At 40.4% G+C, this 14,926-nt stretch overlaps 1 protein-coding gene across 1 annotated transcript in view; it reads left to right on the top strand.

Annotated features, from left to right (window-relative positions):
* The window catches only part of ST8SIA5 (ST8 alpha-N-acetyl-neuraminide alpha-2,8-sialyltransferase 5), a 46,609-nt gene extending 33,612 nt beyond the window's left edge, over positions 1-12,997 (top strand). Inside the window, exons 6-8 of the mRNA XM_066338553.1 lie at positions 2,185-2,297; positions 5,799-5,891; positions 8,570-12,997. Of these exons, the coding sequence (XP_066194650.1) occupies positions 2,185-2,297; positions 5,799-5,891; positions 8,570-9,032 (669 nt within the window). The 3' untranslated portion in view covers positions 9,033-12,997. The remainder of the gene's footprint in view (positions 1-2,184; positions 2,298-5,798; positions 5,892-8,569) is intronic.
* Positions 12,998-14,926: the final 1,929 nt, after the last annotated feature.

Below are 14,926 nucleotides of genomic sequence, written 5' to 3'. Positions count from 1 at the left end.
GCTTATATTTTGAAAGTGTTGACTTTTGATACAATATTTTAGATGATTATCCTGTTTTCTGGTAGTCATCTTCAAAATATAGACATACACATTCATGCATACATATATATTTTTATTTTTATATATATGTGTGTGTGTATATATATATATATATATATGCAATTTCTTGCAGAATATTGCTGACATAAGAGCAAAGTACATAACAAAATAAGAGAGCTAAATAAAAGATACACTTACTGATCAGAACTCTTTTAAAGTATAATATTCACATATAATCAATCCAGCATTTGGGGGTAGGTCTGCTTTTCTTTTTGGCATGATTATTTTATAATTAATGTTCACAATGACTATTTTTATACTTATTTCCATTTGCAGATTATCTGTGGATGAGCTTCATAATTTTCAAATGTATTCATCATAATGATTATTCAAAACCTTTCCAGCAAATAACACTTGACCTCTAGGGATATTCAAGGTTATAATCAGTGGGAAATTCCCTCTGCACACAGTGACTGATGTGCAGGAATGGGCTGATGTGGCTGCAGATTTATCACGAGGCACACCCTTTCCATTTACAGCAGCATACTCGGAGCGAGCAGCTGAAATTTATCCCTTTTGAAAATTCAGACTTATATTCAGGTCAAGTACTTAGATTTGTGCCATTGAACCTGTCCTTCAGGGTCCAACCCATTCTAATCCTTTGGCTTTCCAAGCACTGCTGAGAGGCAGGGAAGTGCTGCTATCTGGATGTGCACATAGGGAGCTGGGGCAGAAGCAGGGAAAACTTGGATCCAGGAAATAACTTTGGCACGTGGAGACATGCAACAACTGGGTACATCTAAGTCCAGGAGCATTACCCTCAAACCCCTGCCTGATAAGGCAGATGAGTGCATGAGAGTCTGGATGCCTGAGATCTGCTAGGAGTGTGCTAGAGCTGCTGTGGCGCTTGCCCAGGTATGATGAAGGCATTATTACCTACCAAAATGCCTTTGGGAGTCACTGGGCAGTGACCAAAGCAACCCTCTGCATAGGAGCAGGGCTGCAGCCTGGCACAGGTAGGAAATAAAGGGCTGAGAACACAGCAGCAATTCTGTAGGGGCAAGAGCCTTGTGCTAAGCATGGGCACCTGGCTTCTGATTTCTCTTCCAGGGCTGCCGAGGCACCTTGTGTTAAGAAATCACTGCATAAAGCACAGACAGCTCCATATTTCCTCCCTGTCAGACAGCTGCTGCTTTTCTCAGACAGGTGTAATTGCATGCCCTTTTTGCCTCATGGCTTATGGATGCCGTGGAAGGATCCTGGGAATAATCACCCAGAAATGTCAAGCCACTCCTGCATCCCTCTGTACTTTACAGCATGAGATTATTGATAAAATATGTATGTACCAAAAACGAGCACTCTCATGCTTATATAAGCACATCCTTACATATTCATAAGGTGTAGTGTGGCTCAGTTCTGCGTCACAGCCCTCTCACCCTAACAGCCCAGTTTGTTCTCAAGATGTGATTTTCACTCTCTGGCTCTGGCAGCAGCTGCATCTCTGTGTGTGAAGGCAGGATTCTGCCCAAGGATCACAGGGAGATGCATCCTCCATGAGTCCAAAAAGGTGTCTGACCAAATGCAGTGCTGGTGGTGCAGATGCCAGTTAATAATCATTAATTCTATTAGTGCAATTAGAGTTGGTAAGCACTAAAATTTGGCTGCTTTCTGCGATGTGCTCTCTGACAGACTTCTTGGGCTTTACTGGCTGCCCTGGAGCTCTGTGTGCAGACTTCCCAAAAGCAGGACACCAGAGCCTGAGGAGCCAGCAGTTTTCAGGCAGCTCAGAGAACACTGCCTGAGCTACGCTAATTTATGGTTTCTGCCCTCATGTGGAAATCAAAGGGGAAAGCAAACATCTAAAATTACTCCTTATGTTATTGAACTTGAGGAAAAAGAACAGGTTATTGCTTTTTTTTTTCCACTTGAGTTTGTTGCCTGTGCCATCTCTAATTGCACAGTAAAATGTCCCATCACTTTGTGCACAGGGAATATTGCACCCCAGAACCAGTGTCAACATCCTAGGGTTAGTACATCAAGCTGCAGCTGCAGAGGAAAAAAAAAAAAAAAAGGAAAAAGTGAAAAAGAGACTTGTTGGCCCCAAATTTTGGGGCCTTTAACTGTTTCCTTGCTGTGGTGTTGCAGGACATGCCATACCACCGCTCCCAGTTTAAGAGGTGTGCAGTGGTTGGGAATGGGGGAATTCTGAAGAACAGCAGATGTGGCCGGGAGATCGACAGCGCAGACTTCGTGTTTCGGTAACCACCACACCTCCATTCCCCTTTTTTTTTTCTTTTTTTTTTTCTTTTTTTTTTTTCCCTTTTCTCATGACAAATAGAACTTTGCAAAGATATTCTTTCTCACATGGAAAAGTGACATTCACTAAATTGGCTGTGTCAAGCCTGCTTCTTGCACAAAAGGCCACGTTTTAAAAAAAAAAAAAAAAAAACAATAACAAAAAACCCCAACAAAACAAAACAAAAACCCAAACCAATAAACCCCAAACCATTTTAATTTATAATATTTTTTTAAAAAAATTAAGCTTTGGGGCATTATTTCTCTATAACTCCACGGGGTTAATCGCTGACATATTGGCAAAGTCTGATGCTTTCTTTCAGGACATCCCCTGCCACTGAGGTTGTAGATTTATCCTTCTATGGACATTAGGTTATAAGCTATTGTCTATATATTCTATGAACCTTGGAATAATTTTCTGGGGCAGATCTGAGCCAGAGGTACACCCTCTGCAGAGTGACAAGCAGCTTGGTCAGATGTTAACAGCTCGCAGCTGATGTGCCTCAGAGGTGTGTTTCTGGACTCGTGCAGAGCTCAGGTGCTCAGTAACAGGATTTAGTGTAATCAATAATCAATCTAGGGGCTCCAGAGCCACCAGAATAACTTTAAAGGTTGAACATATTCATTGCTCCTCACTATATGTGGAATTATCCAGGTTTTGCATAAATTGGAATGTCCCATGATGAGGGAGGGTACCTGGATAAGACAGTCTAGCAGCAGTTTTATAATCCTTAATATATATGAGAAAGATTTTTTTTTTACTATTCATATGCATGACTAATCCCTCTCTAAATCCTGTTAAGCTCTTTGCCTGGGTCATGGCATATGACCACTAGCTCACAGATTCATGACTTGTTCTCCAGAAAAGAAAAATCTCTTTATTTCAGTTCGCCTATTTTCTGATCTTGAGCGTGTTGTTGTCAGTTTAGAATAATTGTGCAAAAACTAATTTATTTCTCTGACTTCACAGCAGCAAAAATTAGATCAGATTTTGGTTCAGTGCAGTCTTAATTTAATTTGATATCATATCAAAGTCCTACATTCAGTATTCATTGCTTTCAGACCCTTGTGTCTGCCTCTTATTCCAGCTTTACAGAAAATCATTATCTTAGTTTTCAATGAAAAAAAAAGTCTGTGAGAAAGTTCAGGTTTCACATTATTTTTTCTTAAAAGCCTAGTGTACTCTACATGCATTAAATAACTACTGTAGATCACCTGCTGTTGTGTTGGACCACAACTGTAAGTGTGGACAAAAGGACCAGCCCTTGTCACACATGGAGATGGCAAGTTTTTAAGCAAAAGCTGAAATGTGTCTGAGAAATTTCATTTATATTCAAGAATTTTTAGTAAAGGTCCTGTTTTACCACTGGTACCCTTCCTTGAACTGTATCAAAACTGGTAAAAAAAGAGGAGATGTTATTACAAAACTTAGAAATTGGGTTGTGTTTGGTAACAGTAACAATTAAATGGAGGTTTAGTCAGAACTAGAATATCAATAAATAATCAGTGCCAAAGATATCCCTGGTTTGCCATCTCCAAAATGTGGATTATCTGCAAATATGTGCCACTGTTTTAAAACTCAAGGTCTGCTGGCATCAGTTTTAAAGTAAAGCTTGAGTTCAAGGTCAGGTCTGAACACATCTGCTTTCCAGTCATCAGTCCCCAAATTATCAGGAATCATCATCTTGGTCACCAGTGAAATAATTTAAAACATTCCACAAGCTGCTTATGGAGCTCTGATTACATTCAGTGATACCTTCAGGACACTTGGGGAAACCTTTTCTTGTGGCCAGCAGCACGCAGCCAAGATTGTTCTGTGAAATAAATTTTGAAGGCAATTAGCTATAGTAAAATAGAATATATAAAATGTGCACCAGAATTGCATTTACTAGTAGTTATTGTCTGTCTCCATCTACTGGCCAGAGCAGAGCTCTGTGGTGAAACACTGGGAGAATTTAGAGATGGGAGTGCTCTCTTGGCAGGGATGAGTTTTTGGAGTCTTATGACAAAAATCACAGTTTGTGCAAATGGGACAATTTTTATAAGGCATTCTTGCCTTCAAAAAGTCAGTCACTCTTAATCTTGGTGTGAATTTCCTGCTCAGAAATGTTGAAGCTGGTTATTTGAAAACCTTCCTCAAATATAATCTAATAAGCACAGTGCCCAGTGCTAGGTGGTACTGGGGATGCCCAATGACTTGAGTTGCATGACCCAGCAGAGAAAAGTCTGGAAATGGCATTGTCTGTGCAAAGGATAGCCAAAAACAATTCTCTGACCTGATAAAGATGGGCTATCTGTGAGGTGGATGTGAACTTTTTAAGTGTGAGAAGGACTTTGAAGGAATTTTATGCATTCTTCTGCTCCCCAAACTGTCCTCTCTCTTTGACTGAGAAATTATCCTGACAGCTAAACTGTGCTATTGTGGAAAGAGTAAGCATCTCTTACCCTAAATACCATCACAATTCTCTACCTGTTTTTGCTCAGCCCTGTTTTTCAGAAATATGGACAACTATAAGACTTAGGCACAGTAGTGTTTTTGAGGTGTGGGGGTCTTCACAGTGATGGTTTTAGTTGAGACTTGCAGATATCTTCAAAATGCTTTCAAAGTGTCACCCAGTGCCTAACTCTATCTTAAGTTGAGTGTAAAACCTGCTGCCAGGCCACATGTTTTATCCCTAAAAACACATGCTGAAGGGTTTTTTTCAGCTGGATTTCCTTTCAAACAAAGTTTGAGTGGTAGCTTGTGAGTGTGCATTTCAGTAACTTCAGCATCTCTTGAGGGATGCTCTAAATTTTGTGAGATGATGTATCTAGGACAAGGCCAAGGTGAATGGAGGTTGGGCAAAGTCAAGGCTTGCAAATCTCACAAATTTATTTCCAATAACTTTTATGTCCTGTAATGAATTTGTAGACTCAGAATTGCTGTTATTACACTGTGTTGGGAGATGCTTATAAATGGAAAAGGAAGTGATGCAGATGGTTTTGGATTAATTAGGTCTGGGCTGATTTGTCTCTTGTGGAACATTTCCCCTAAATTCTCCCGGGTATAAACCAAAGCATCTTAAAGGCAGTGTTTTAGATATAGTTTATTAATTATTGAATACATCTCAGCTGCTGCTGAGCAAGTCTTTGATTTTATAGGCTGATTGCCTTGGAGCTTCAATCCATTCTGCATCCTAAACTGCCAGAGTAAATAGGTAAATTGCTATTAAGGAGAAAAGATGGGCATTGGCTACACCTGCAAAGAGGGGTCATCTCTCACAGGTGAGGGAACAAGAGAGATCTTCACACACCCCTCAAGGACTTGTAACATTATTGCACAGTTTGGGCATCAGCATGTCACAATTTTAAATTCTCCCTCTGTTTCTAGATTTGTTGCTTGGCAGACATTAATCTTATATCTTCTAGTCTTGAAAAGGTGTAAAAATTTTTTTAACTTTCTTATTAATTTCTCTCTTTCACAGATGCAATTTGCCTCCTATATCTGATAAATACTTCATGGACGTTGGGGTGAAGACAGATGTCGTGACTGTCAATCCCAGTATAATCACTGAGAGGTTATTTCTGGTTTTTTCTGTATTTTAATTTCTCTTGATTTCCTAAACCTACCTTTAACTTAATTCTGTTACACAGTATTATTTCCCAAATCCTACTTTACACTATCACTATGAATCATAAATTTCATTCTGAACTGAGTAAGTAACAAGTTGTAGAAATATGTTAAACACTTAAACCTGCACTTTGATGATAGAAAATGGAAAGGCAATGAGCTAAAATAAAAACAACAGAGCCATCCTTCTCCTCCTCTGCTTACAAGCCCCAGTCAAAGGTCTTAGAAACATTTAGGGTGAAAGAAACTGGATCCCATCCAAAAGTTGAAGTCATAAAATCAGAATCATTAACCTTGGAAAATTAAGATCATGAAGTAAATAAAGTAACACAGACTGTCACAGGTTTTCAAGAAATATCAGTGAAACTACTGTAGACAGGATTGACTAGGTAATTTTAATTTTAAATCTGGTAATGCCCCAAAGCTATCTTGTGTCATATTTGGGACCCTGAGGCTCATAACCACTTTCCTTTCTTGATGGGGGAATGTATTTCTTTTCTTAATTAATTTGTTTAATTATGGATTTCTTTTAAAACTGTTACAGTTAGACACTTTAAACACTTGCTAGCTTTGGTGTTCGCCACTTTTATATACAGCTCTGTGCTGCACAGTGCACTATATAGCCTGGAAAAATTACATACTCCTGCTAAAACTGTGAGAAATGAGACATGATCAGAAATGTCCACTAGGTTATTATGAACTTTTTTATGCCCTGAATTTTTACCTTACATTTCATGCTGATGCTGCAGTTACAAATCCAAGTACGTTGCCATTGATAACTGAAGCATCATTATGAGAATTCCCAACACCTCTGAGGGTCCAGCCCTTGCAGAGGAGCAGCTAAAATCAATTAGTAAGATGGCATGATTGAGTGTGTCTTGAAAAATCAAAAAGGTTTTAATGAGGAGAGAAAATAATACAAAAACAAAGGCAAAGCTGAGCACAGTGTAGAGATAAGTCTCATGCTTGCTACAACACCTAAAAAGGCATGGAACACCTTTGTTCTTTCTCTTCAATGCTTATTAGTTCAGATGGGCTATTTGGCCCTTGCCCTAATGAAATCAACAAGATTTGAGTTACTCTCTACAAGCCCAGTCAATGCTCTGTGCTGGCACTGAGCCAATTACAACTAGAAAGGCACAGAATTTTCAAGTTAAACCTCCTAAAAAAACAGAAAGAGCAGGAGAACTTAGAATCAGCTGCAATTGCATGGCTTGAAAGTAGGAAAATACTAAAGGTAGGAAGACTTTCAGAAAGCTGTGAAACAAAAGCAGAAAGAGCAGGAGAACCTAGAATTAGCTGCAATTAAAAGGCTTGAAAGTAGGAAAATATTAAATATAAGAAGACTTTCAGAAAGCTGTGAAACAGAAAGAGCAGAACTCAGAATTAGCTGCCATTGCAAGGCTTGAAAGTAGGAAAATGCTAAAGGTAGGAAGACTTTCAGAAAGCTGTGAAACAGAAAGAGCAGGAGAACTTAGAACTAGCTGCAATTGCAAGGCTTCAAAGTAGGAAAATACTAAAGGTAGGAAGACTTTCAGAAAGCTGTGAAAAAACAGAAAGAGCAGGAGAACTTAGAATCAGCTGCAATTGCATGGCTTGAAAGTAGGAAAATACTGAAGGTAGGAAGACTTTCAAAAAGCTGTGAAACAGAAAGAGCAGAACTCAGAATTAGCTGCCATTGCAAGGCTTGAAAGTAGGAAAATACTGAAGGTAGGAAGACTTTCAAAAAGCTGTGAAACAGAAAGAGCAGAACTCAGAATTAACTGCCATTGCAAGGCTTGAAAGTAGGAAAATACTGAAGGTAGGAAGACTTTCAGAAAGCTGTGAAACAAAAGCAGAAAGAGCAGGAGAACTTAGCTGCAATTAAAGGACTTGAAAGTAGGAAAATATTAAATCTAAGAAGACTTTCAGAAAGCTGTGAAACAGAAAGAGCAGGAGAACTTAGAACTAGCTGCAATTGCAAGGCTTGAAAGTAGGAAAATACTGAAGGTAGGAAGACTTTCAGAAAGCTGTGAGAAAACAGAAAGAGCAGGACCACCTAGAATCAGCTGCAATTGTATGGCTTGAAAGTAGGAAAATATTAAATCTAAGAAGACTTTCAGAAAGCTGTGAAACAGAAAGAGCAGGAGAACTTAGAACTAGCTGCAATTGCAAGGCTTGAAAGTAGGAAAATATTAAATCTAAGAAGACTTTCAGAAAGCTGTGAAACAGAAAGTGCAGAACTCAGAATTAACTGCCATTGCAAGGCTTGAAAGTAGGAAAATACTGAAGGTAGGAAGACTTTCAGAAAGCTGTGAAACAAAAGCAGAAAGAGCAGGAGAACTTAGCTGCAATTAAAGGACTTGAAAGTAGGAAAATATTAAATCTAAGAAGACTTTCAGAAAGCTGTGAAACAGAAAGAGCAGGAGAACTTAGAACTAGCTGCAATTGCAAGGCTTGAAAGTAGGAAAATACTGAAGGTAGGAAGACTTTCAAAAAGCTGTGAAAGAGAAAGAAATTTCAGAAAGAAATAGAAAAAGCAGAAGAACTTAGAATTAGCTGCAATTGCAAGTCTCGAAAACATGAAAGCCTACAACAGCAGAGCAAAGCAAGGGCTGACCATCACTCACACCCTCTCCCCCTCAGATTCCACAAGCTGGAGAAGTGGAGGAAGCCCTTCTACGACGTGCTGCAGGTGTACGAGAACGCGTCCGTGCTGCTGCCGGCCTTCTACAACACGCGCAACACGGACGTGTCCATCCGGGTCAAGTATGTTCTGGACGACTTCGAGTCCCAGCAGGCAGTTTATTACTTCCACCCCCAGTATCTCATCAATGTCTCACGCTACTGGCTCGGCCAGGGCGTGCGGGCCAAGCGGGTCAGCACCGGGCTGATCCTGGTGACTGCTGCCCTGGAGCTCTGCGAGGAGGTGCACCTCTTCGGCTTCTGGGCTTTCCCCATGAACCCCTCAGGGATTTTTATAACTCACCACTACTACGACAACGTGAAGCCTCGCCCCGGCTTCCACGCCATGCCCTCGGAGATATTCAACTTCCTCCACATGCACAGCAAGGGGATCCTGCGGGTTCACACGGGGACCTGCAGCTGACAGGGGACACTGTGAGAGCGCGGCAGGAGCTCGATGGCCTGTGTGAGGTGTAGGAGGTTTTTGTCGTACCCCGAGATTATGCAATAATTGTTTGATATGAATTTCCTCAAGGCATTGCATCCCATGAGATCTAGGATACCAGCATCTTTCCTGCTAGCAGAGTTGGGTCCGTAACAGTGTAAGGAGAAGCAAAACTGCTGTGCCCCAGGGTACACGCTGTCCTGGAAAGCAAATCAGATAAGAAGCACATTTACAATACATTTAGGGATAAATAGAGCACATTAATGTATTTGTCATTTCACTATGGAGAAAAGCACCAAACTTTTGAGGAAAAACAGAGGTGGAGAATTTTAGCATAGACCATATGACTTTACATAGGTTTCCAAATCGAGTACCTTGGGGTTTTGCCAGATTTTATTGAACGCTCTGTTCTCTGGCCTTTAGATTTTTGAAAATACTCTTTAGCATTATAGCTTAATGGGGATATATAACTTAAAATCTTCGTACTCTAATGTCACAAAGTGTTGATCAAAAATAGCAGATAGATGTGTTAGGAATAAAGAAAATCACTTTACAAAATTTTTCAGCCAGGATAGAGCAGAATGTTGAACTCCCATTCACAGCAACAGGTAACTGTGTGAATCATGTTGTGGTATTGTTTTAGAGACTATTTCTTCTTCCTTCTTGCATCTTGCATTTCTGTTCTCCTCTGCTAATTGTGCTTCCTTTCTCCTTGTCTGTGATGCTTTCCATCTGGCTAACACATGGCAATGTGTGCACGTCCTCCTACAGTCACCATCTTCAGCATCACGTTGGAGTCCTTGCTGAAGAAGCAAGTTCTTTCACAAGGTTTTCTTGAGATGAAGAGCAAGGGGATAACATAGTTATATTTTACAAGTTGATTTTTTGGTTCAGCATAAGATGGAAAAAAAACCCATTTCCTCATTGATTTTTATTAAAGACTTTGTAAAAGTATCTGAATGTTGATTCACTGTTGTGCAGGTTGAGTTAACACTTTCAGGTATCTGTAATAAGTTAATGTCAGGAAATGAAGTTAAAATTCAGAGAAGTTATTTTGTGGCTTAGATTATGATGCTTATTTTAAAATTATGCTTCTTGAGATGTCAAATGTCTTAATGTGGTGTTTTTTGTATATTAAAAATGTTATTAGGATAGCAAAAGGGCCGGTGGTGTATTGTTAAAATGTCATCAGTGTAGCTCTGTCAGGTATGCCAAGCCTAATTTTTCACCTGCTACTGTTCACAAAATTCTGAAGCAGAAAAGGTGCCACAAGTTGCTGGAGTTTATTTTGTTGTAGTAGGCTGCTGGTATGTGCCCTTTCCTACTGGTATGACTGCATACACAGGAGGTGAGGTTTGCTGTTCCAGCTGTGCTGGCATAGTTAAATGAACAGAGTTTCCCTGTCTAAGTTCTTAGTCTGAAGTACTAAGGCTGCTGCCTTGCCTTGTCTTACACAGGTTACAAGATCTTTGATCAAGGATTTGAAGTTTAAAGTTCTGTATGAGGGATTTTTTTTTTTTTTTTTGAGGGGAAGAGGATTTAAATCCAAATATGGACTTGGATTTTGATTTTGTAATGCATGGATGCACAAAGCTTCTTTTAAAAGCCTCTGTGCTATGCTGAGAGCTCTGCAACTTGCTCACACTACAGATAAAATGATCACAAAAAAAGTGAAAGCACGATGGTCACAATTTCAGAAGTCCCTGCTGGCCAGCAGTGACCTGAATGGTATGTGAGAGTGTATTTAATTTACACTAGGCTCCTGAGGTCTGATTGCCTTAGAAGTAACCCATATCCTTCATGAAGGTGTCAGAACTCACCTGGGAAACACCAGCCAGGGGCAGGTGAAGGACCAGTGCTTAAACTTAATATATTATTTGTGGTGTTGTGTTTTTAGGTCTTAGAGTTACACTGCGTGTTATTGAGCACCCCCTCGTATTGTCTACCTGTGAAATAGGCAGCACACTCAAGACCCTGCAGGTGAAATGGTTTCCTTGATTCAATATGCAAAAAGAGATGTTTGTCTTTGCTGTGTTCTGTGAATTTGTGTGCAAAGGGCTTTGACAATGAAGTGCTGTGATGAAAATGCTATTTACAGAGCAATGTGACACTGCAGGTTGGCCGTCTCGCTGTGCATTAAGTTTTATGATAAAAGTAATGACACTGAAGCTGGTACTTAGACCCCTTACTCCTTACTCTGCCTGAGTTTGGGACTAGTAGCGACTTCAGGTTTCCTTTTCTGCTGCTGCTGCTCTGCTAAGGTTACCTTCTTTAGTAAGAGATTTTTCTTTGCTAGGGTGATCGAAGTAAACAAAAACCACTGGAAGGAGTCTGATAGGTTGCAAAAGGCATTTCAAAAAGGATGGGAAAGCACTTGAGAAGCATCCATATGTTGATAAAAATAGTGCAAATCCCTCTTTTTAGTTGCGAGAAATCCTTTTGGATAGACAAAAGGATAAGCAAAACTGCATTTACAGTTAATCTGTAATTACAGAGTCACAGACATTTCCTTTCTGTTGTTTGCTTCATATAAATCAGCAATGTAAATTCACTGTAATAAGTGCAGTTTTACTGTGTTTAGATTTTTTGATTGCTTATAAATCTATAGCTACTCTATTTTTTTAATGATTTTAAGAAGTGTGTGCAGGATACTTGCACGTATGCACCAAAGGCCCAATCTTGCCACATTTATCTAAAAAGAGCTCCCATTCAGGTGGGTGGGTATTTTATTTGTGTAGGGACTGCAGAATCAGGCCCAGATATTTCTTGTGAAGGTGTACATAGGTGTACAGTTAGATATAAGGAGTGATTTGCAAGCCAGAAAGATAGTTAATGAAACATATATATAAAATAGTCCTTGAGATGAAATGCATATTCCAACGTGTTCACTTTCTAATTCATTTTTCAGGTGTTGCTCAAAAAATGATTGCAAATCTATGGCATTTGTCAGAAATGCCATATGTAGAAGGGCTTTTGCAGAAAGAAGGATCCTCCTTGTTTTCTGCCATCATTCTTTTGTGTGCGGAGCGTAAGAAAATATTCTTTTGACATCAATCATTTGTCTGAGTTTGGAGCTGTTTTTTTGTTTTCCCTTCTCCCATGCGTTCAAAGCTCCAAATGTCCAGTCTTAACCTTTGAACAATGTGGTACTTGAGTGATAAAAAGTGACTTTCAGTTGTATTTGCTGCAACTAAGGATGTGTGTAGCACATTGTACTTTCACAGAGAAAAGCTTCAGGCCCCAGAGAAATCTCCCCCACCAATAATTCTGGTCTGTCAATGAAGAAAGGCTGTCAGCTGTCTGGTACCACATCCTGAGCTTGAGCTGTAATCTCAGCTGTGCTGCTGAGGATATGAAGCCTGAGACAGGGAGAGAGAAAATGTTATGGCTTAATCCTCAATTCCTCACATTATTTAGGAGAATCCCTTAAGAAGTTCCTGATATTTGCATACACTGGCAATGCAAGTTCAGCTGGAAATCATAACTAGGATTGCTTTTATTGTCAGGTCAACAGAGGAGGCTTATGAATCTGCCAGTGCTGTCATCAAAGGGAAGGAAGTATTTAGCTGGAACAGTTTAGCTGATTGCTTTTGATTTATGAAATCCAACTTTGCTGTTGGACAGAATGGCTTCAATGGCAATAGGGCCATTATAATATTTTAGCATATTTCCTGTGATTGCAACAGAGTTGTCAAAGCCAGCTCATGAATTGCAAAAGGGAGAACCATGCCGTGGCAGCTCCTCTCGCTGCCATCTCAGAGAGGAGAGGCATGGTGCTGAGCAGGTCAGTGGTCTCCTGGAGAAACAATGTGAAGGGAATATAGGAGACTGCAAGCACAACGCTGCTCCAGAGCCTTTAGTGCTGTGGAATAACACAGCAGAGCCAAGAGATGAAGTTTCACTGCTTGCAGCAATCGAGGAGTGGCGCCTCCAGCCCTTGAGAAATCTACCCTCTTGCAGGCTGGGCTGATGATGAACTAAAAGGTGCCTCAGGATGGCCAGATGTAGTAGAGGGAAGGAAATCAGCTCCAGGAATAGTCCCCTCCGTGGGTGTTTGGTGAATCAGTGGAAGCATTGCTCAAGCCTTGGAGGCAGGAGCGCTGGTGGTGACGCAGCTGCGTGGGTGGGCTGCCCGTGCTCAGCCCTCCCTGGCAGCCAGGAGCAGTGTCTGCTTTTTGGGGGAAACTGAGGTGGGCAAAAACACTGACAGGTAGGGAATCTGTCCTTTCTGACCTTCAGAGGCTTGTCAACTTGTCTGCTTGGGTAGTGGAGGGCTCTGAAATGGGCCTTTTCCCCTGACCTCTCTCGCATTTGACTGTGTAGAGAGAGCCTTGGAGCTTTTTCAAGTATAGGAAAAAAGGGAACAGCAAAATTTGGCAATCCCTAAAGGGCCAAGTTCCCTGGGAAATTCTAGAGTGAGCTGAGGTTTCAGGAATAAAGAAGTCAGTATTTATGCTTAGGGCCTTTACAAAATCCAGTTAAGTCTGTGGAAATTTTGGTGTGCTCTGGAAAGGGCAAGAAGAGCAGCCTCATGTTTTCCCCTCACTTGATTTCAGATACAATTTTTAGCATGCTTTAGATGTAGTGCAGCAGCAATACCATGTTTTTTAATGGTGTGAGTAAAGAACAAGCTTCTCTGGAAGCAGAAGTGTTGTGACTGGCACTCTCCCTTCCAGATTTCATCAATTCATCTTTTCAAACTCATCTATGCAAAGCATTTCATCGTAGTTGTGTAAATCATACATGAGCCCTCTGTACCTGGCAGTATGTATGTGAACCACAGGCCTCAGGAAAAGAGGGTTTTTTCTGCTTGCTTTAAAATACCAGCATGGAATTTGTCAGTGATATGAACGTGTTCAAGGCAGGATGCAGCCCACTACCTTTGAAGCCACCACAACATTCACTTTTGGGTTCAGCAGAAAGAATTCAGGCCTTATGTCAGTGCTTGTAAGTCAAGCCAATAACCTGCATCACCCAAACAACCCCTCCCAGATTATTATCATTTTGTGTCTTGTTATCATCCTGTCTAATGTGAGTGAGCCTTCTTGGCATCTTGTGTTGTCTGCATGGTATTAAAAAAAAAAAAAAAAAAAACAAAAAAAACCAGAAAAAATAAAAAAAGATTCTATTTGAAATTGTACTTAAGTGCTTTTTAAAATAAACTTGAGAGAAATCCAAATGTACAAGAGGCATTAGGTTGTCCCAGGCTGTCAGCACCTCCAATGCTCCCCAAAGCTCTGAGCATCCAAGAAAGATCAGAAATGAGGGACTGGGCTAAAGTAGGAAGCTTAAAGAAAGACAAATCTGCCTCAGTGCTTCAAGGATTGAAAGATGTAAATATGTTACCAACATGTCTGACTTTCTGTTTAGAAGCCATTGATGTTCTCAGTGTTTGATCTTTGGGTAAGCTGATGTACATTTTTAACTGTACTAATCACTGTAAAATGTGTTAGCATGTGAAACAGTGACAAGCCAGAAAAATCAGATACTGTGTTGGCTGTTTCTCAAGATGTTGGTTGTACCTGAAACTGTCTGATGGACCAAGACACTGAAGTATCTCCAGTGCTCCATATGCCTTGTGAAGACTCTGGATACTGTCTTCTTAGCAGTGTGGAACAGGCAGAATTAATCCCTATTTGTTGACCTTGTGTTGGCCAAGTGATACACACTTATGTGTGCATTACTCCCTGTCCCCTTACAGATGAGGTAAGGAGGAAAACTTCCTTCTCTCTCTGGGGCAGGTCAAAAATGTGGTGATTTTTTACTTTATTTCTTGGCCTTCTTTGCTGTCAACCATGAGGTTCCTGACCAAACCTCTGCACTGAGCCCATGTAAATTGAACTGAACAGCTGCTGCCTGTTGAATATATCCTT

Source organism: Sylvia atricapilla, chromosome Z (assembly GCF_009819655.1).
Source record: "Sylvia atricapilla isolate bSylAtr1 chromosome Z, bSylAtr1.pri, whole genome shotgun sequence".
NCBI classification, from domain to species: Eukaryota; Metazoa; Chordata; class Aves; order Passeriformes; family Sylviidae; genus Sylvia; species Sylvia atricapilla.
Note: the sequence above shows the minus strand (reverse complement) of the source record. Positions and strands in the feature narration are given on the sequence as shown.